The sequence below is a fragment of the Polypterus senegalus genome, chromosome 2, assembly GCF_016835505.1.
Source record: "Polypterus senegalus isolate Bchr_013 chromosome 2, ASM1683550v1, whole genome shotgun sequence".
NCBI classification, from domain to species: Eukaryota; Metazoa; Chordata; class Cladistia; order Polypteriformes; family Polypteridae; genus Polypterus; species Polypterus senegalus.
In genome coordinates, this window is record NC_053155.1 from 278262507 (window position 1) to 278283952 (window position 21446).

Consider the following 21446-nt stretch of genomic DNA (forward strand, 5'->3'; position numbering starts at 1 on the left):
TACCCTTTATGCATGCTCATCCGGACATGATCCTCCAGCAGGACAATGCCACCAGCCATACTGCTCGTTCTGTGCGTGAGTTTCTGCATGACAGCAATGTCAGTGTTCTGCCATGGCCAGCAAAGATCCCGGATCTCAATCCCATTGAGCACGTCTGGGACCTGTTGGATCGCAGGGTGAGGGCTAGGGCCATTCCCCCCAGAAATGTCCAGGAACTTGCAGGTGCCTTGGTGGAAGAGTGGGGTAACATCTCACAGCAAGAACTGACAAATCTGGTCCAGTCCATGAGGAGGAGATGCACTGCAGTACTTCAAGCAGCTGGTGGCCACACCAGATACTGACTGGTACTTTTGATTTTGAGCCTCCCTTCATTCAGGGACACATTGTGAAACATTTTTAGTTTATGTCTTATGGTGTTGACTCTTTTAGTGTTCATACAAATATTTACACATTAAGTTTACTGAAAGTAAAAACAGTTGAAAGTCAGAGGACGTTTCTTTTTTTGCTGAGTTTATGTTTTATATATTTTTGTGGGGGTTCCTTTAATCCTAGGTGCAGCAGGTTGAACCGTCCACAGTGCAGCAGTAAATTGAGTGTTATCTAATCTGCAGAGACATAACACTTTTCACTGTTACATGCAGCTATATTTAGAACAGTAAAACTGCTATAAAAATTAATTGTACAAACATCATCTCCCCAGATATTGAATTCATTGGCCTGTTAGTTCATTATATAATGCTCACATTTACTGCATGTAATATAATTTACAACTAAACATGCCATCGGCAGAATATTTTACTTGAAGGTAGGTGCAGAAAGGTTAAAAGTGTTTTTCAGCATAACTCTGTATTAGGGCTAACAATAATTTTGTAATGTTTAATAAATCTAACTAAAGACTCACTAAAATAACCTGATATTGCAGTCAATTAAGTAATTAATTTGTTAATTATTTGTACTGTATGTGCTAGGTAGTATAACTTATATTTTATTTAATGAAGTGGCATATTCATTTCATGTTTGTATTGGTGTCCTACACAGTTTAAAAGCAACATATCAGAGAGTTAATTGCTGTGTACGGACCATGCATCTCTGCCACAGTATATTTTATTTAAGTTTTAAATGGCATACTGTAGGCTTTAGTACTTTACAGTCTCCAATGGCTGAACAGTAACTGATTTGGATTTAATTCACGATTTTTAAAATTTTTAACTATGAAAAAAACTATGATTTTTTTTTAAATGAGTTGCATGAAACAATTTAATATATACTATACTAAACATAGAAAGTAAAATTTTTAAATATTCATTTATATTATATATTACAAGAATATTATTTCTCATATAGCAAACAGATAATAAAGTCTAACTAACCTAATTTTTCTTTTGTCTCAACCAGGGTTGGCTTCTGTCTTGTGCCTGATGCTGTCTGGATGGGCACTTGTTCCCCAAGAGCCTATAACTGGCTATGCTGATTTGATAAATAATAGCTGGCTGAATGGATGATGATTTTTGAAACTCTCATGAGATGTAAAGACGTCTGGCAGAAGTTTAGTTGATCTGTTTCAACTCATAGACTTTTTTTGTAAATCCTTTATCACCAATGGAAAATGAATCTTATTTTACAACTTTTATCCTTACTGAATTTCAGTACTTGGGGAGTAATAAACACATATACTTTTCTCTTGCACTAACAGCCTATCTTTTAATCATAATTTTTAATTGTTCATTAATATTATTAATATATGTTGAAAAACACCTTCACGAGCCAATGTACATTTTTCTTTGTAATTTGTTATTCAGTGAGCTTATTGGATCTACAACATTTTATGTTAAGTTCATGATTGATCTTCAAGCAGACACGCAAGAGGTTTCCCGAGCAGTTTGTTTTATTCAGAACTATTTTGTTTACCTTTATGTTACAGCTGAAATCACAATTTTAACAGTTATGGCACATGACAGGTATATAGCAATAAATTTCCCATTGCATTATACTGTCATCATTTCAACTAGAAAGATACAAATACTAATTTTTGTTGCTTGGATTTTTCCAATATTAATATTAATAATTGGTATGTCATTATCTGCACGACTTCCATTATGTGGTAATCAAATTAACAGGGTGTACTGTGCTAATTGGGAAATTGTCAAGCTGTCTTGCACAAACACTAATTCTAATAATATTTATGGATTTTTGTTAATGTTTACATGTTTTATGCCTTTCATATTCATTATTTATTCTTACATGAAAATTCTTAAAGTGTGTTGGAGCAGTTGTAAATCTCAGAAATATAAAGCTCTTCAAACCTGCCTCCCACATTTGGTAACATTAATTTTATTTCTAAGTTCGGTACTTTTTGAAGTGATAGAAAGCAGGGTTAATATAAAGAGAGTCAGAAACGTCATCACTTCTTTTGCTTCTTTAGAATTTTTAACTGTTCCTCCTCTTTTAAACCCAATAATATATGGCATGATCTTACCTGAGATTCGTAAAAGAGTTATTAGAATACTTTCATGTACAAAGAAAAGAGGCAGCATTAAATCACTCAAATAATCATGTGAGTTTGCTGCAGTATATTGTTGAGTTGCTATTGTCTTTATGTTCTTTACAACAAATTGTAAGCCTTTGCCATAGCAAAAATAATTACTGTCTAAAGGTACACTGTAACAGCATGTTTCCTTATTACATTTACAGCATTAATTATTATATGTATATTTATTTTAATTTTATTAAATCAGTTAATTTCCTAAATTACTTCTATACAGATGTTTAAATATTTCCTGCCTTTGGTCCTGTTTTATTGGGCTTGCATTGAAACTAAATTCAAAAATATTTTATTAAGGAAAATTAATACAATTACATAAGTGAAGAGTAAACAAATAAATAACATTTATTTTTATTATATACACTGCAAAATCCAGATTATTGTTTATTGTACGATTTTCTTATCTTGTTCATACCTAATGCATTCTTTTAGGAATGTCATGATCTGAAAGGCTATTACAGCAGCAGGGGCCTATGGCAAACACCACACCAACCAAAGACTTGTAAAAAGGGTCTTTTCACTGTTGGAGGAAACCTACATCAGTACTGGGAGAACGTGCAAACACCACACCAACCAAAGACTTGCAAAGTTCTCCAAGGCAGCAGTGTTATCAGGGTTATAAATGCATTTAGCACAATAATCCAAGCATTTGACTGGCATTCTGGTCCATGTTAGATTGTGTGAAAATGATTTTTAGAATTAGCACTGGTTTGCCTGTCACACAAAAACAAGAAAATAAATGAAAGAATAAACATAAAATGACCCTATTAGCTGCATAAACCTGCTATTGAGGGCTTTTGCTTATAGTGTTATCATGCCAAAGCTCTCAGCCATCAGCTCTTCATTCTGACAATAGGTGCTGTTAAATCAGTACAGAAACTAATCAGTTCATTCATTTTTATCAAAATGAATCACGCGATAATTTTTTACTTTTCATTTTGATCTTTTTAAACTTTATTTATCCCTGAAATCGTCCTATTGTTTCTTATCAGTGACTAAAATACGCTGATCGACAAAGATTTTGTCACAGAACAACTTAAGGGTGTTTTAAAAGTACTTTTCATCAGAAAAAGTTCAGAAATGTACATTGATGTACATTTGAATATTTTTGAAATGTACATCTCCCATAGTTTTAAAGTCACACATTTTTTAGGCTGTTTTTTTGATAGATAGATAGATAGATAGATAGATAGATAGATACTCTTATTAATGTGTATGGTTTTTATAAAGTTAAATTTAGGATTAAAATATTTTTATGGCTGTTTGTAAACATTTTTAACTTTTCAGGAGAGCATGAAATAAGTCTGTTGTGCCAGAGTTTGCAGACTGTAACACATTTGGATATGTTGAGCCAGGAGTCCTTATCAGAGGCCCAGCTTCATGCCAGGTGGTGATCAGATGTTCAAATGTTAACATTTATGTGTTTACATCTTTTAAAATTAATTTCTTTGATTCTCATCTGGACCTCCTTGGAAATTTTGGAGTGGTCAGCAGTGCAAGATCCAGATTTTATTTATTTATTTATTACATGCACACACTCAAGGGTATATAGATAAATGCAGTCTGTACTGTGCAATTAAATGAAAAAGTATACATTAAAATAGGCATAAAATATTAGAAAGTGCATATAGGGGTATAATAATTGTCAAACAATAAATAACAGTTACAAAATATAAATAGTAGATGACTATAGCAAACAGTTTCATTTGGACATTTTTGGAATGGAAAAGCGGATACCCAGGCAAGTGGAGTCCCGGTATGCTTGCAGGGTACAGCTGGCCCCCTAAGGGATGTGCCTGAGCCCACATGCAGGAGAAAAGTGTACACTTCTAGCTTTTAGAGGAGATGCTCTCAGCATGTATATACAGGTATAGTTTAAAAACATTTATTGTAAATTTTAATTGTATGTCACTTAAAATTCTTGTGAGATAGAGAAAGTCTGATTAGGGCATTTGAACTCAGTACAAATAGCACTGTAAGATTCTCCTATATTGATTCTTGTGAAAAAACAAAAGTAACATTTTTTGAACAAGAATTATGATGCACTTTTGGGAGAGCACATGCCAATAAAATCAAACCTCAGAAAGTAAATATTTGTAACAGTAATTTTTTAACGTTTCTATAATAAATGTTTTATTTTGGGTTGCATTGAAGCAAACAAATTGACTGTTATGAGTTGATCACAAGATACCAGAAAAAATAAAAGCCAAGCTATTACCCTTATTAGAAGATAAGCAATTCTGGATGGGATATGTGATATAACTAGAATAATAGTTGATGCATCCTCATAAATGTAAGTTAGATTCCTTCCCTATACCCTAGTATTTACATAAACATACAGTAAAACCTTACATACATGTATAAAACCTTACATACATGTAAGACAAGCCACGTGTGTACTGATGGCATGAATGTACCTGAACAAAATGATGAAGTAATTATGAAGATGTCGTAGTAAGCTGCTTGGTAAACTCCAGAAGGAGCAATATGAACTATTCAGATTAAAAGCAGCTTAGAAAAACAATCAGAAAGTCAATAACCAACATGTCTGATGCATTCCGGACAGTACATATAAATTAGAGGTTAATTAAAATGAACCCTGCACTTTCATCCATCCATTATCAAACACATGAAGAGTTAATCCAGTTCACAGGTCACTCAGGCACAAACATTGCTCAGTCTGTCTACTTCAGTATATGCTCACCTTCTGTTAATTAAAGTATAATGTGGGTTTCTTTTAGATTTTGTTTCAATGTAAGCAAGGCTTTGTTCATATTCATTTTTTTTAATTATTCCAGTTTACATTTTATTTCAAAGCAAGCAAGACTGTATTAATTTTTTTTAATTATTCTGGTTTTTAATGTATACATTGTAGGAACATTATAGGAACAGACAAGTGGCCCTTGCCAGGGTTCTAGGTTCCTGTGTTCTTTGCAACAAATGAATCATCAGAAAGGAAAGAATGAAAGGACTGTTGGGCCAGCAATAACTAGGCATCCTTGCCTTTCTTTTTAGGGGAGTTCTGTTTTTAAAGGGACTAAGGACCAGAATAAACACAGATTTCCGGTTGCACTTCTTTTTATATAGGATGCTGGCCAGGTGGGATAAGACTTTCATAATCAGAGCAGACATAACATTGAGGTTTATCTGCAATGTCTTCCTCTACTCTAGAGGAAAAGAAGTTTCTCTAGAAGAAGAAGAAGGTTTCACCTTCCCCATATTTCTTACCTGACCAAAGCCAGTAGGGTTCTCCTGAAGCTTGTGTGTGTGTGACTACATATATTAATAAAGTTGTAATTCTCATCTCTATATTCATATGTTTGATGAACACTGTTTACTCCATTTTAAGTTCTTAATACATCAACCCCGTTTACTCCATTTTAAGTCCTTAATACAAGACTGCAGACAAATTCTTGCAAAACCTCACATTTGTTTACATTGATTTGCATGTCATTTAAAGCAAAGTTATACCATGTCTTTCAAAGAATTCACAATCCCTCTGTGCTATGTTTCAACAAAGAACAGCAACTAGAGAATGTATTGCTGATATTTTTATATCATTTAACATAAATTTTTATCATGCCTGTCATAAGGAAATTTACTTCAAATAACCAGGCACATAAATGTAAAACAAGTATTTTTCTTATTTGCAATATAGTACAGTAGCTGTACACTGCTTAATACAATAATCATATACTCAATACTATGTTTGCATGCTATTGAGCATGTTTGATACCTGGAACATGGCATTTAAAAGCTTTCAGCAACATGTGACAATGACATGTTACTGAATAAATTATGGTTATTGTATGTTTATGTGGAACCTAACATTCCAGAAATAATTAATAAGATGGAATAGAATGCAGCAGCTTTATGTATAGATTGCGATTGGTACAGAATATCCTGATTAACGATGACTTCAAATAAATTATAGTTAAAGTGAAGAAGGTGGTTTCACCATCCATTATCATTCCCACCTATTGTACTGCACTGTAAAGGGTGATGGAGGCTTTTTTGGTACAAAGCAGGAACTGGCTCTTGGCAAACTGTCCCTCTCTATGAACACCCACACTCACTAATAGTCAGATCAGATGAAATTCAGATTGTTCTTTCTCATTTGGCATTTGGTTATTGTTGTTTGACTGGTGATATGACAATATGTTGTCAGAATGGGTGCAGCCAAAAAAAGAAGAAGAAGAAGTGTATTCAATTTCCAGACTTTTGAAGCCATTAACACTAGAATCCCTGAAGCCTACAAAAACACTTGTAATCCTAGGAGACATTAAATTCCTTTGCACCTCTCCATCAGCGTCTTTTGTTTTGTAAATGTGTCGATCAGCATAATCAGCAAGCAGCCTGCTAAACCATCCCCCCACCGATGCAGTTCAAGTGACAGAGAAAATTCACAGAGCTAATGTCTGTTTATTTGGGTGTGAAGTGCCTGGTATTGTAGAGGGTAAATAATATATTATCTTTTGGAATACATACCTTTCATGTGTAATCTGTGTCTACAATGATTTATGTAAATGTAGGATGACAGGAAATGCGAGGCAGGAATTGTTGAACACATAAATAAAAAAGAAACTTAGACATGAAGTGTATAATGTGTGAAGACTTGAAGTCCAAATATCAAACACTTTCACAAAAGGTACAAGTATAACAAAACAAGTGAGTTTTTACTCAAGAATATAACCATAGAAAAGAAATCGGGTTAGGTATGATGCTGACATGACTGCTTGGGTGGACTGCTGACTCATAATTAAGAGGTCGTGGGCACTTCCTAGAATTACCGTTTTGAGTAGTGAGCTGCTCTTATTATTACTATTATAGAATAAAAACAATACATTCGATTTGAGTCTGTAATAGTCGGTGTAAATTTATAGTAATTGTAAAAAGTTAGCCTTTTTTTAATTCAGTTTTATTCTCTCAGTCACATTCACACTAACTCCGATCAGACACTGCTAGTTTTCAAATAAAGACGTGCTATAACAGGGGTGAACTCAGATGAGGATGAGGGTTCTACATCGGAGAAAGAGAACAGAAGCTGTCCCCGCAAGAAACATCCACTCACACATAAGAACAGCGCTGCTGTACAAGGCGTAAATGTGAAATATGGCACCGTTTGGATGCAGCAAGAGGTCGAGCGTCTTCCTGCCAGTCAATCTGCCACACGCGTGTCCTTCAATGAAACAGCAGGGCTTACAGAGCTCGCCAAGGTATCATGCAAAGTCCTGTTTGTGATTATGTTTTGTGATGGTCTTTATATAAAAAACATTTATATGTTACTTATATAATACTCCAGGAGGGTATTCCAGGGGTCCAAAGTTAAAATATGTTTGGTTGTTTACTGGAAGATCAGGGTTGTCATATTATCCAGGTTCCAGAGGTTCCAGTTTACAATCCCAAGTTCTGTGCCCTGCCTCCAGACAGTTTTTTTTTTTTTCCGAAGGATCTTGCCATGTCCCTAGGGGGACACAGAGGAGGCTGATGCAGTCCGACACCTTTTGCCACAAATTCAGAAGGAGGCTGTCCGGAGAACCAAGGGGGTGGGGATCCACAATCATTGACCAAAAAGGGATATCAGCCAAATTATGAGGTATATTATTAGTTATATCAACATGTAATATAAACATAACACACACACAAATACAGGATAGTTTAAATACCCAGTAAAACAAAACCTATTAATATATGTCAATTAATATTATTGTTGAGGTGACCAGTTGATAATGGAAGACAGGAAAATAAAAACTCTAGTCAGTAGCATCCTTGGGAAAAATAGGCCTTTGTTGAAGTTCACAGCAAGTTTTAATGCAAAGTCAAAGCCAGAATCTAAAACAAAAGTGTTCTGAAGACCTTTGTCATTTGTCTGTCCACCCCCCACCCCTTCCTGGGCATTCTACATTATTATATACTGAATGTTTGTGCTGGGCAATCTTATAAGATGCCAAAAATGCTTTAATCCTGGGATACATCTTTGGATTCAATAGCTACCAGTACCTCTAAGTCAGGGGTGCCCAATACGTCATTCGCGATTGACCTGTAGATTTAAAAGGTAGTGCAGGCAGATCGCGTTGCATTTAAAAAAAATTTTTTTTTAAATGTTAGTCTATCATATATCCTCCCTATGGCATTTTTCACATGATTGACATACAGGCATACTTCTAACTCACTGGTCATCCCACACGCACGATCAAACTCACGAGCTACTGCAAAACTCCAGCTACCTAAGTCATCTAGTTAGCCTTCCAGTTTATATCGACTAAAGAAGGGATTTAAAAAAAATTGTTGGGCCTGGGCTGGATGTAGAATTGGAAGAGGATTTTTTTTTTCTCACAATGTGACAATCGAAGTGCGTTTGTCTGATCTGTCAATCTATCATTGCTATTCCAAGGAAGGAAAATGTGGAAAGGCATTTTCGAACTGTTCACAAAAACTAAGAAATTGACTTCCTTCCAAAAAGCGATCTGAGAAAGAGAAAGGAGAGGGAACTAAAATCGCAGTTAAACTGACAGCCATCATTTTTCACTCGACTGAATTCAAAAGCAAAGGCAGACACACCAAAGCATCGTTCCAGGTGAGTCACTCGATCATTAAGCATAAACCATGGTCAATATGATTAGCTCAGTTAATGCTTTCAAACGAAAAATGCAACAGCTGTCCTCAAAGCTGCATGGCCTTGATTTGGGGAACATCCAAAACCTCGTGTCAGAGCTGGAGATGCAATAGAAGGTGTGTGCACAACTTGACAGCATACGCTACACAGAGCAGATTGAAAATTGTCTGTCAGACTTTGACAGACGGTTTCAAGACTCAGCTTTACTTGAGCCAATCGCTTCATTTAAGTGCTATTCATTTAGGGAAGATGTTGAGAGTGATTCACCCGCATCAAAAATTGCAACACTGTTTCACCTAAAACTCCTCTACAGGGGAGGATGAGATTTTGACACTACAGAATGACATTCAGTTGAAGTATGGGGCTTATGGACAGTTTTGGAAGAATAGTACCCAAACATGAGGAAATGTGCTGCCTCCTTGACTGCTCTACTTATTTATGCGAGTCAGCCTTTTCCCACATGAAGATTATTAAATCCAAATACTGTAGTGACCATAAATGTATTGAATTGTTATTTTGCCATAAGGGTTATTCAGTTAAGCAAGGTACGACAACATATATTTTATGTATAAAGTATACTCAGTATATATATACATATGAGGGGTGCAATGGAGTGTGTACGCCTGATGAGTTCAAATAAGGGTAAAACACATGTTGCATACTCTTTGTATTATTTGACAGCAAACTATGCAACATTCTATGATCTACTTCTTGCAACTGAGAGGGCACCCGTGGCAGATGTTTGCCGACCAACCAAACACATGCATTACCTGGTAGGTAACCACCAATACAATCAGATCAGGACTCAGACAACGGATGCTATGAATGTAATTCCTCTGATCTACAGGCTGTCAAATAAACAAACCACATGTCGTGGCGCAGTGTAAAGAGGCTTCACTTCTGGCGCTGGCGTCTGAGGTTTGATCCCGAGAAGGGTGCAATGGAGTGTGTACCCATGAGCCCAAATAAGGGTGAAACATATGTTGCATACTCTTTGCATTATTTGACAGTAAACTATGCAACATATATATATATATATATATATATATATATATATATATATATATATATATATATATATATATATATATATATATATATATATATATATATATACAGTGGAACCTTGGTTTGCGAGCATAATTTGTTCTGAAGCGTGCTCGCAATCCAAAGCACTCGTATATCAAAGCGAATTTCCCCATAAGAAATAATGGAAACTATTCATATAAAAATGAAAATATAAAGTAAAATACATAATACAAATTAACCTGCACTTTACCTTTAAAAAGAATCATGGCTGGTGTGAGTTTCTAAACTCATGTGGGATTTCACCCAATGGGATGACACGTGGAAGAGCGTCCCAAAGCAATCTCAGTTCCCAGCCGTATAAGCGCATCCAAAAGATCGCAGACATGCTATAAGCGCCTGTCGTCAATGGGTCATACAAGGAACATTATAAAGATCCCGCTACAATAAATAACAGCGCTGTTGCTGTTTCAAGCTGAAAAAAGCTGGTGTTAAAGTACTGCGACTCAGCTTTGTGTTTTGGGGCGCAAGATGGGGACTTGCACTTCACAGCACACACACATAGTCACAATGCTGTAGTAAACAGTATACGCTCGTACGGATGTTGAGTATTTGAGTGAGGCACACAGACTCAGACGGAGAATAGGAGATGATTGCCCGAGAGAGAGTGAGAGAGAGAGAGAGACGGGGTGGGCGAGCGAGATAAGGAGAGAGAGAGAGAGAGAGCAGCTGGGTGAGCGAGATAAGGAGAGAGAGAGACGTGCTGGGCGAGAGAGAGACGCAGCTGGGTGAGAGATAAGGAGAGAGAGAGACTGGGCGGCGAGATAAGGAGAGAGAGAGCAAGCGAGATAAGGAGAGAGAGAGAGAACCATCAGCTCAGTTGTGATCACATGACGCTCAGCAGACAAAGTGTATCCATACTACTCGTATTGCAAGACATCACTCGTTTATCAAGTCAAAATTTATTAAAATTTTTGCTCGTCTTGCAAAACACTCGTAAACCAAGTTACTCGTAAACCGAGGTTCCACTGTATATATATATATACAGTATATATATATATATGTATATATATATATATATATATATATATATATATATATATATATAGCATTTTAATGTAGGTAGATCATTTCGACCTGGTCACTTTAAAAGTAGCTCGCAAGCCAAAAAAGTGTGGGCACCCTGGCTCTAAGTCTTTCCCATGGGAAGGAAACAATTTGGAAGTAAAACAGTGGTACCAAGTGATATAGCAAGATACTGAGGACAGTAACAGAATAGAGAAGTGTGAATAACACTTCATAATTTTAGCAGTACTTATAGTATTGTAAAAAATGACTAACAAACAGAGATGCAATAAGGAAAATTAATACACTGCTATAATTAGGGTAAGTCTGGACTAAAGTAATAATGTCTACGGCGTAGATTTAAAAGCGAGGATCAATATAAGCAGGATCATCAGTTTACAGCTTTGGAGCCTTGCAGACAAAAGCCTGACCTCCCACTGTTGTTTTAGTATTCCTTGGAATCTTTAGTAGACTAGCATCTTGAGATCATAATGATGCTGTGTGTAACAATATATTTGTATGTTCAGAGTGGTAACAATGGCCCAGTCCATGTAACTCTCTATACAATATGTAAGAAGGAAGATTTTGAAATCACCCCTAAACTTAACCGGAGCCACTGTAACGATTTAAGAACAGAAATTATGTTACACCTTCTAGTTCTAATAATGATTTCTACAGAAGCACTTCAAATTAACTGAAAGTTCCATTTTGTTGTGATCTGGGTTCTATGTTGCACAAATAAGAGTAATAATCAGTCAGTTTCAAAAGCACATTTTATTCCAAACTCATAGGAATAATATTAGAACCACTAAATAGAGCTTAAAGGCACATGACAAATGAAAGAAATCTTTAAGGAACAACTTGACTCCATTTATGTCTTGTCAAAAGGCAAAACATAATTAAAGATTTTGACAGCTGGATACCAACTAAAATTTAAAAACATGGTGGAATGTGATATTCTGATGTTGATTTTGGTTTGACAAATAAATGGTTTCAAAGAAAATTTTGCTGGTTTAGGAATGATGGTACAGTGGTTACTGTTGGCCTGGATTGTGTTGATTCTGTTTGGTGTCAAGTGTCTGTGGAATCTTCCTATGTGGGTGTTTTATTGTGGTAGGGTTGTGGGGTGACCCTATCCAAAAATATTACATACTGTTATTCCCATGCCCAAATTCTTGTTACGTAGACCCCCACATATGTTCTCTACCTCTGCTCTAGTTCTCTTCCTCTTGCACTCACCTGGGACCTCATGCATAATACCATGCGTAGAATTCACACTTAAAATATGGTGTACAGACAAAAGTGAAAATGTGCGTACGCGCAAAAATATTCAGATACACAAAGTTTAAGCCAACTTCTATATCTATTCCAAAAGATTTATTGATCAGACTCGGACAGCATTTCTATAATATATAAAATCATTTTAAAGTCCCTTCCTTTTAAAGATCCCAAAGTACAATGGGAAAAGGATCTCTTACTCAATATTTCAGAAAAGGCGTGGAAGGAAGCCATGCACAGAATTCACTCTAGCTCCATATGTGCAAAGCATTCAATAATTCAAAAAAAAAAAAAAAAAGATTTAAAAAAATTATCAATCACATCTATCTCATTTCAAAGTGTCCAAAATGTTTCCAGGGCAAGATCCAACTTGTGAACGTTACAATTATGCTCCAGCTTCACTAGGCCACATGTTTTAGGCGTGTACCAAATTGACATAATTCTGGACAAACATTTCTAAATGCCTATCAGACAGCCTTGGTATCACAATCACTCCTAATCCATTAAAAGATGTGTTTGGTGTACTCCCAGATGGACTTAAAGTGGAGAAGGACCAACAAACTGTAATTGTCTTCATTTCACTAGTAGCAGGTAGACTTATCTTGCTCAACTAGAAGAATCCTAACCCACCTCTGTTAAGTCAGTGGGTAACTGATGTTGTATACTATTTGAAATTGGAAAAAGTCAAATTCTCTGTTAGAAAATCTGTTCAAAACTTTTGTAAAACCTGTCAGGATATAATCAATAAAATTTTAGATTAAGCACTTATATTGGGCAGAAAGACTCCTTTCCCTCTATACTACTCTCAAAGGTTTTACTCTGGCTGTTGGCTTTTCTGTTTTTCTCATGGGTGGGGGTTGAATTGAATTAATTTTTTTGTTAAGTTTGACTTTATTGTAAGGAATGTTACATGCTCTAAATAAACTCAATAAAAAACTAAAAAAAAAACACCCAGTATTGCATGTGTTCTTTTAAGTGCTCTATGTGTGTGAATCTTAAACAGGCTTTTTCTTACACAGACAGGACACAGAATACATTGCATTCATGATATTACAGCTCTCTGAACAGTTTAAATACTAAGATGTATACATGATATCCTTTTCACAATGAAATGAATTAAAGCATAATTTAAACATGGGGGCAGGGTGGCGCAGTGGTAGTGATGAGCTGGCGCCAGGTCCAGTGATTGTTTCTGACTCCCGCAAGATGCTTGCTAGGATGTGTGCCACCCTCAATGAAATAATTTATTGCAGCAGTACTGTCTCTTTCAAACGTACCAACCCCAAATTCCTGTCCTTCCTTTTCTTTTTCCACGTCACTAATTGCCACACAATAAGCTCTATAATAAATGTCAACCCCCCATCTGTAAGCTTAGAACTCCAATTCTCAAACACTTTTAAGGAAAATTGAAAAATCTTTGTGATTCATGTTCAATTAATCCATCCATCTATCCATCCAGTGTCGAGCCAGTCACAGCAAGCATACAGTGCGAGGCAGGAAGAATCCCTGGACAGGGCACCAGCTCATCGCTACCACTGTGTCACTGTAGCTATACATTTAATTGTTAATAGTATACATTATTTAAATGAAGTTACAAATGTATCTGTAAAATATAATATACATTAATACATTTCATCTTAAAAATGATACCAATAGCTCCAATAAGATAGCTCTTGGAAATCTAAATCAACTTAGAAGCCAGTCATCAGTATCTGTAAATACGCACTCTCTTCTACTGGATTGAATTGAATTGAGTGCCTTTATTGTTATTGTATGGCACAATAAGGTTCAATATGCATATCCTCCAGAAACATATTTTCCTATAAAATATAAAATAATAATAATAATAATAATAATAATAATAATAAAATAAACAATAATGAAAAATATACAATATGAAAGCATAAGTACAACATTCATGTCATGGTAAAGTGAGGGCCACGATTGTTTGGCATTTTAAATAAATAATCACTGCACTTGTGTCTTTGTGTGGGTGGGCATGGTAGTATGGCAAGAGTGGTTCCCAGGCACGATGTGGGAGTGGACAGCCCTACACTAATTGCACAGGTGTAGGATCGTCCATAACCCTAATTTGCAGCAGGAGCTGCTAATTGACACAACTGTACCACGTCTCTATTTTAACAAAGGAAATGCGAGTGCGACAGAATCAAAAATTGGGAAGATTCAAAAAAGAAAAGACGGAGATTAAAAGGAGAAAGAGATAAGGCAGGAGGCAGAGGGAGCCGGTGTGGGGGTGAGTGAGTTTTCACGCCAGCTCAATCCCTGGCGTATGCAAGTTCTCCACTCAGTTTTTCAAACTGGCGGCACCCAGAGTCAAAGCAGTGCTTTTGTTTCAGTGTGGTTTCCCTTTCTTTTTTAGATCCACATCCTTAACGTGGCTTTATGAAATACATTAAAATTAACCACATATCGTTTATTAGTGGGCGGCACGGTGGCGCAGTGGTAGCGCTGCTGCCTCGCAGTTAGGAGACCTGGGTTCGCTTCCCTGCGTGGAGTTTGCATGTTCTCCCGTGTCTGCGTGGGTTTCCTCCGGCGCTCGGTTTCCTCCCACTATCCAAAGACATGCAGGTTAGGTGGATTGGCGATTCTGAATTGGCCCTAGTGTGTGCTTGGTGTGTGGGTGTGTTTGTGTGTGTCCTGTGGCGGGTTGGCACCCTGCTCGGGATTGGTTCCTGCCTTGTGTCCTGGGATTGGCTCCAGCAGACCCCGTGACCCTGTATTCAGATTCAGCGGGTTAGGGGATGGATGGATGGATGTTTATTAGTTTAAGGCATCTGATTGCAATTAACCTGTAACAATATAATGGTCCACGTAATGGCCAAACTATTCCAAATACCATAACTGCTTTAGCGTTGTTACTCTCACTGCACCACTCGAAGTATTTATCCCACTGTATCTGAGTGTTGTATCACAATGAGCATGCTACCTGTTGATGTGGCTTCTGGGAGGGAAAGGCCCATTCTGTAAACAGCCAATGGCTGAAATATCTTTGTAGTACATGTTTAATTATTCTATCCACCTGGGTTTGTTCCAGTCCCAGCAAGCTTACAGCGCGAGGCAGGTACAATATCTGAATGGGGTGCCAGCTCGTCGCTAGCGTGTCCTCACATTTAATTATTTACAATCTAGATTATTTAAATGATGTTAAAATTTTATCTGTATAATGTAATAAACATACTTTGCTGCATTTCATCTTAAAAATTATATCAAGAGCTACAAGAAGATAGCACTTAACAAATCTAAATCGACTTAGAAGCCAGTTGTCATTATAGATGTAGCCCTAGGCTCATATAATAAAATATTCCCCTTAATAATGTTTACTGGTTGTTTCACTTAGTTTTTTTTTTTTTTTTTTTTTTTTTTACGTGGTTTGTGGAGGCTTTAGAGCTCCAGGCGGTGTTCATGCGAGATTCGGTTGGATGCGGGGAGAGGAAGAAACGGGAAGTGGAAAGAAAAAGAAAAAAAAAAGGAGGTGGAGGTGAGTTGAGCGGGAGAGGCGAACGAGCGGGGTCTAGTTTGCGAAGAGGCATGGGAGACTTGGAGATAGCACTCCAGGGGCCTCATGTACAACGCCGTGCGTAGAACTCGCACTATAACATGGCGTAAGCACAAAAGCGGAAATGTGCTTACGTACAGAAAAATCCACATGCAGGAATCTGTGCGTACTCCAACTTCCACATTCTTCCGCTACATAAATCCCGATCAGCGTGAAAAGTAACGCCCAACTCCTCCCAGAATTACGCCTCTTTGAATATGCAAATCAATATAAATCGCCCTTAAGCTCAGCCTTCTGTGAAAAGACAATGGGAAAAGCACGGGGAAAATATAAGAATTTCAGCGAATACCAAGTGGAGGCAAAGGAAAAACATACTATTTGTTCAAATAAACCGTGGTATAATCAACAAAAGGAAGTTGATCGAGTGACATAGCGTGTTGGAGAAACTTGAAAGCTCACGTTCACAAAATCACACAGTGCCAGAAATAAAAAAGAAGTCACATATCAAAGTCGCCGTGAAAAGGTGAGTTGTAGCCCACTGTCTGAGTGTCATATGAAAGCTTATTAGGGTACAGAGAAAAAAGGCACACAGTGGGGAAAAAGCATGAAATGTCAACTTCAATCTCGACATTTCCACTTTAATCACGTAGTTTATTTTGTCATTAAAGTAGAACATCATAAACTTCATCTTAAAATCGTTTAATTAACCAGTTTCTCAAATCACATCGTAATTAAAGTAGCACGTTAAATGCTTTGTTTTGTATTTGATCTTCTATGTGCTCTATGTGTGTGAATCACTACTTGCTTCTTAAACCGGCTCTCTTCCTCCAACTGGACACAGAATCCATTACATTCGTGATATTACAGCTCTCTGAATAACTAAAATACTGAGATGTATACGTGATGTCATTTTATGATGATAGGAGTTAAAGCACGTTATTAAACATGTGTTTCACTTCGATGAAATAATTTATTGCAGCAGTACTCAGGGGCGGCTCTAGGCTTGTGGTGGCACTGGGCAGAGGAAGAATCGGTGGCTCCTTCGCCCGCCAATGTCAGTAAGGTAGCTTATGCACGGTGGATGGCCACGTCCGTTGCAGACACTGCATAGCCGCATAGTGCTCATGACACAAGCATTTAACTTTTGCCGAAATTTGTTGCTGCGTTTTTAGCTGTGTTGTTATTTTCTCTTTCTGTTTTATATTCAATATATATTGGCGTAGCCGCCATTGCAGTCTTTGCTTTTCTTTCCCCAAGTAACCAATCGCCACACAATCAGCTCTGTAATAGAAGTTAAGCCATCTGTAAGCTTAGCGCCGATTCTTCAAAGCGTTTAAGAACATTGAAATATCTTCGTAGTACATGTTTAATTATTCTATCCTTCACAACACTCCCAGTGAAGAATATAGATTATTTAAATGAAGTTAAAGTTTTATCTGTATAATTTAATAAACATATTTTGCTGCATTTCACCTTAAAAATGATATCGTCATCATATGTAAATACGCTTTATAAAGTGGCTCAGGTTGTGCGATATTATAACTAGAGTGCAAGTTTACAGTGGGGTGATTGTACTTATAAGTATAAACAGCTCTACAAGGTACAATTGATTGAGTGCATTTAAAGTTCTTGGGATGAAACTGTTTCTGAACCGCGAGGTCCATACAGGAAAGGCTTTAAAACGTTTTGCAGTGGCTGAGACAGCGTGTCCTTGAAGCTGTATACCGATAATTCTCTTTCCGATCAGCTGCTGCTGTGATTCACACTCAGATACAGTGATATAAATACTCCAGTGGTGCAGTGAGAGTAATATGGAAAAAGATGATCCACTGTGGCAACTCCTAACGGGAGGAGCTGAAAGAAGAAGAAGAAGAAGAAGAAGAAGAGAGTGAGAGTAACAACGCTAAAGCAGTTATGGTATTTGGAATACTATGGCTGTTCCCTGGACCATTATATTGTTACAAGTTAATTACAATCAGATGCGTTACAATAATAAACAATATGCGGTTAGTTTCAGTGTATTTATAAAGCCACGACAGAAATATAAGGTGTAACCACACAGGAAAAGTAGCACTGCTTTGATGCTGGGTGCCGCCAGTCTGCAAAACCGAGCGGAGAACTTGCGTACGACAAGGTATGAGGTACCGTGGAAAAGTGCGTGGCTTTACGCCAAGTGTAGGTTTTATACATAGCGATTTGAACGTGGAAAAGTTCTTACGCAACATTTCTGTGTATACGCACCGTTTATACATGAGGCCCCAGGCAAGGAGGAAAAACAAATTTCACCCCATTTGGACAGACTAGCTTCATTTCGTTTGCAGCGTTTTGCCATGAGCCTGCTTGTAGGGCAACTCCATCATTTTTCCACAGCGTGGAAGTGCTGTGTTTGGACAATGGACACTGGTTTTCACTTCACTTATTTGTGAGTACTGTGACCTTTTATGTTGGCTTGTTAGAGTGAACGAGCCTTAACTTTTTTTTTTGGCCACCACGTTCCGAGCGTCGAACAGGCCTGCAACGAGGGAGTTTGTGTAAATATTATTTTTATTTTGGTGGCCGCTGGCTTGGGTGTGTGTGTGTGTGTGTGTGTATGTGTGTGTCTGTGGGCCCCTAAAGTTGTTAAGTTAATGTGAGGTTTTAGTAATTAAGTTTGCTCCAATTATAGATTTGGTTATTGTGTTTTAATTATCAGTGGGATGTTTTAAGTGCTGGTAAAAGCAAACAGCTAAAAGGTACATTTGTAAGGTTAAAGTACACTGCCTGAACCTATAAGGTATTTGTTGTGAACGGTAAATATATTGAAAGTTATGTGAATTTTATAATTTCTGTAATCTATGATTTGTGTGAATTTTGATTGGTCTTAACTATAAATGGTTTTATTTATTTATTTATTTTTGATATTTTTCCAATTTAGTCAATAAATTTTGTTATGATTTGGGAACATATTTGTATTGTGAATTGTGTTACAAGTTACTAATTGTGAAACAGCTGGCAGATTATTACTGGGAAGTAGGTATTAGTTAAGAGATTTCAATTTATCCTCTAAAAACACATATTTAAAATTAAAGGGGTTTTCTATAAATCAGTTTAGGGAAATAGAATTTACGAACTTAGGGCGCTATCCTATGGCTAAAGGGTAAAGAAAGCGCTACATACGTAAATACGCGCTTTATAAAGTGGTTCAGGTTGTGCAATATCACAATGAGGATGAGTAGTGCAAACCGTGGGTGTGCTAACAGGACTGATGAGGGTGGTAGGAAACAGATAGCTTTGTAAAGCAGAGTGTAGGTTGTCAGCCATTTTTGCCTCAGTAGTCAACAGTGGTCAAATTGGCCAGGGCAGTGTGCACTTTTTCTGGCAGCTGTTGCAGAAACAGTTCTCTTAATATGAAACAGAGCTTATGGCTACCTAGCAAAGTCAACATGTTGTCCATCAACTCAGAGGGTTCTGCATCTCCGAGGCATAGTAAGGATAGAAGTCGCCACACCCGCTCTGACTCCATGAGGCCATACGTTTCTAAAAGATATGCCTTTAAGGTTATATAGTTGTTTGTGTTTGGAGGATTTTCAAGCAGACTCACCACCCTGGACACTGTGGAGCCATTGAGAGCTGCAACAATGTAGTAGTACCTTCTGTCATCAACCATAATGTCCCGCAACACGAACTGTGCCTCTGCTTTGGCAAATCACGCCTCTGCTTATTGTTCCCAAAATTCTGGCAATTTTAATGCTCCCACATCAGTTGACATGTCTAGTGTAACTCTGGAATCTTCCAAAAGCATTAGGTTCACCAGTGTAGTGCCCTACGAGGGAAGAAAACATGCTATGTAACATTTTCTTGATGCAGGCAAAAGACTACTGAACTTTACTGAACATGGCTTAAAACTGTATATACAACTGTTGCTTCCTGGTTCCACGGACACTGATTTGGGTGTAAATTATGTCCTTACAGTGGCACAGCACCTCCAGCTGCTACACCAGTTCAGCATTTAAGTCTAACCTTTTTCTTCCTAGACTGCCCTTTCTTTTTCTACATACATTCATAAGATTTATTTTTGCTAGTTTACTGTCTCTGCTAGCAATTTCAATGTCTGTGGTTAGGCAAACTATCCTTCCAAGATCAAAAGTTCAAATGTCAATAACTGTAAATGTTGCAGCTTTTATGCTGCACTTACTGTCAAAACAGAAAATGGCTTTTAATAAAAATCTTACAAAGAAAGAAAAAATAAATACACATTTTTAACAATTTTAATAAAAATTGTATAACGTGTCAGTGTGTGTAGTGATTCATGGTGCATTTTGGCTACCTTCTGCATCATGAATGACTTGTGTATTAGATTAAATGATGACACAGTGGGTGGACTGTGCTAGACTGACACCTCATCCAGGGATGGCCATGTACCTGATGCTGCTCGGACGGACTCAAAGTCTCTTTTACCTTGTATTAGAACAAGGGGTTTTAGGTAATGAATGAATGGATGAACTTTCATTATAATTATTACATGTGCTACATTCATAAAACATAATTTGCAAAATGCAATTATCTATGAACTTATTGGGGAAAAAACACACAGTGGAATTACCAGGTGCTAAGAATAGTAAAGTTCATTAGGTAAAAAATAAATATCCCCTGTTGGCAAATATTTAAATTATAAAAGCACAAGGTGTACTCCACTTAGCATCAATGCGCACCAGAGAAGCTATTTCATGGATATTTTATTAAGTATCATGCTAACGAAGGTATATGTTTATCTATAGCTTTATGGTATGTATTATAAACTCAAATATGTGATTAAATATATTAATATGGTCATCAATTTATATAGTTTTATATTTACCTAATGAAATCAAGAATAATTCCTTTATATTTTTGTTCACATATTTATAAGCTATTTAGCAGACTCAGAGCTTTAATTTGTTTCTAATGTGAGATACAAGCCCTACTGTATATAGTAGGCATATGCTGAGCAGCTTCTGAAATGAATAACTGGCTATGAAAATGCATTCATGGATTTTCTTTCATAATATTACACTTCCTTTATTTAAATAAAAAATTTAATGCATCATGTTCATTGGAAGTTCACAATATATAACTTAAACTGAATTTGATTCCAAAGCAAATAGACTTATTACTGACCTGATTTGATACTTTGCATTTGATTTGATTCTGTTACCTCAGGTTTCTTCTAATATTTAATTTAATTGACAGGACTTTCTGAGCACTCTGAAGCACTGATGGAAAATGCATCTCATGAAAATGACATTACCCTTACAGCACTCCAGGTCATAGGAAGCAATAAGCACATATACTTCTTTGTTGCATTAATATCGTATTTGTTAATCATTATGTTTAATTGTTCAGTAATATTTCTAATTTTTGTGGAAAAAAACTTGCATGAGCCC

General features: G+C 36.7%; 1 protein-coding gene across 1 annotated transcript; it reads left to right on the forward strand.

The window, feature by feature from the left end:
• The first annotated feature begins 1599 nt into the window (after nucleotides 1–1599).
• LOC120524509 (olfactory receptor 1468-like) lies at nucleotides 1600–2550 on the forward strand. Its single transcript, XM_039746344.1, has one exon. The coding sequence runs from the start codon at nucleotides 1600–1602 to the stop codon at nucleotides 2548–2550; it is 951 nt and encodes a 316-aa protein (XP_039602278.1).
• The last annotated feature ends 18896 nt before the right edge of the window (nucleotides 2551–21446 follow it).

Excerpts from the sequence above, each read along its gene's own strand:
- LOC120524509 (XM_039746344.1), top strand. The coding sequence starts at position 1,600 with ATGGAAAATGAATCTTATTTTACAACTTTTATCCTTACTGAATTTCAG.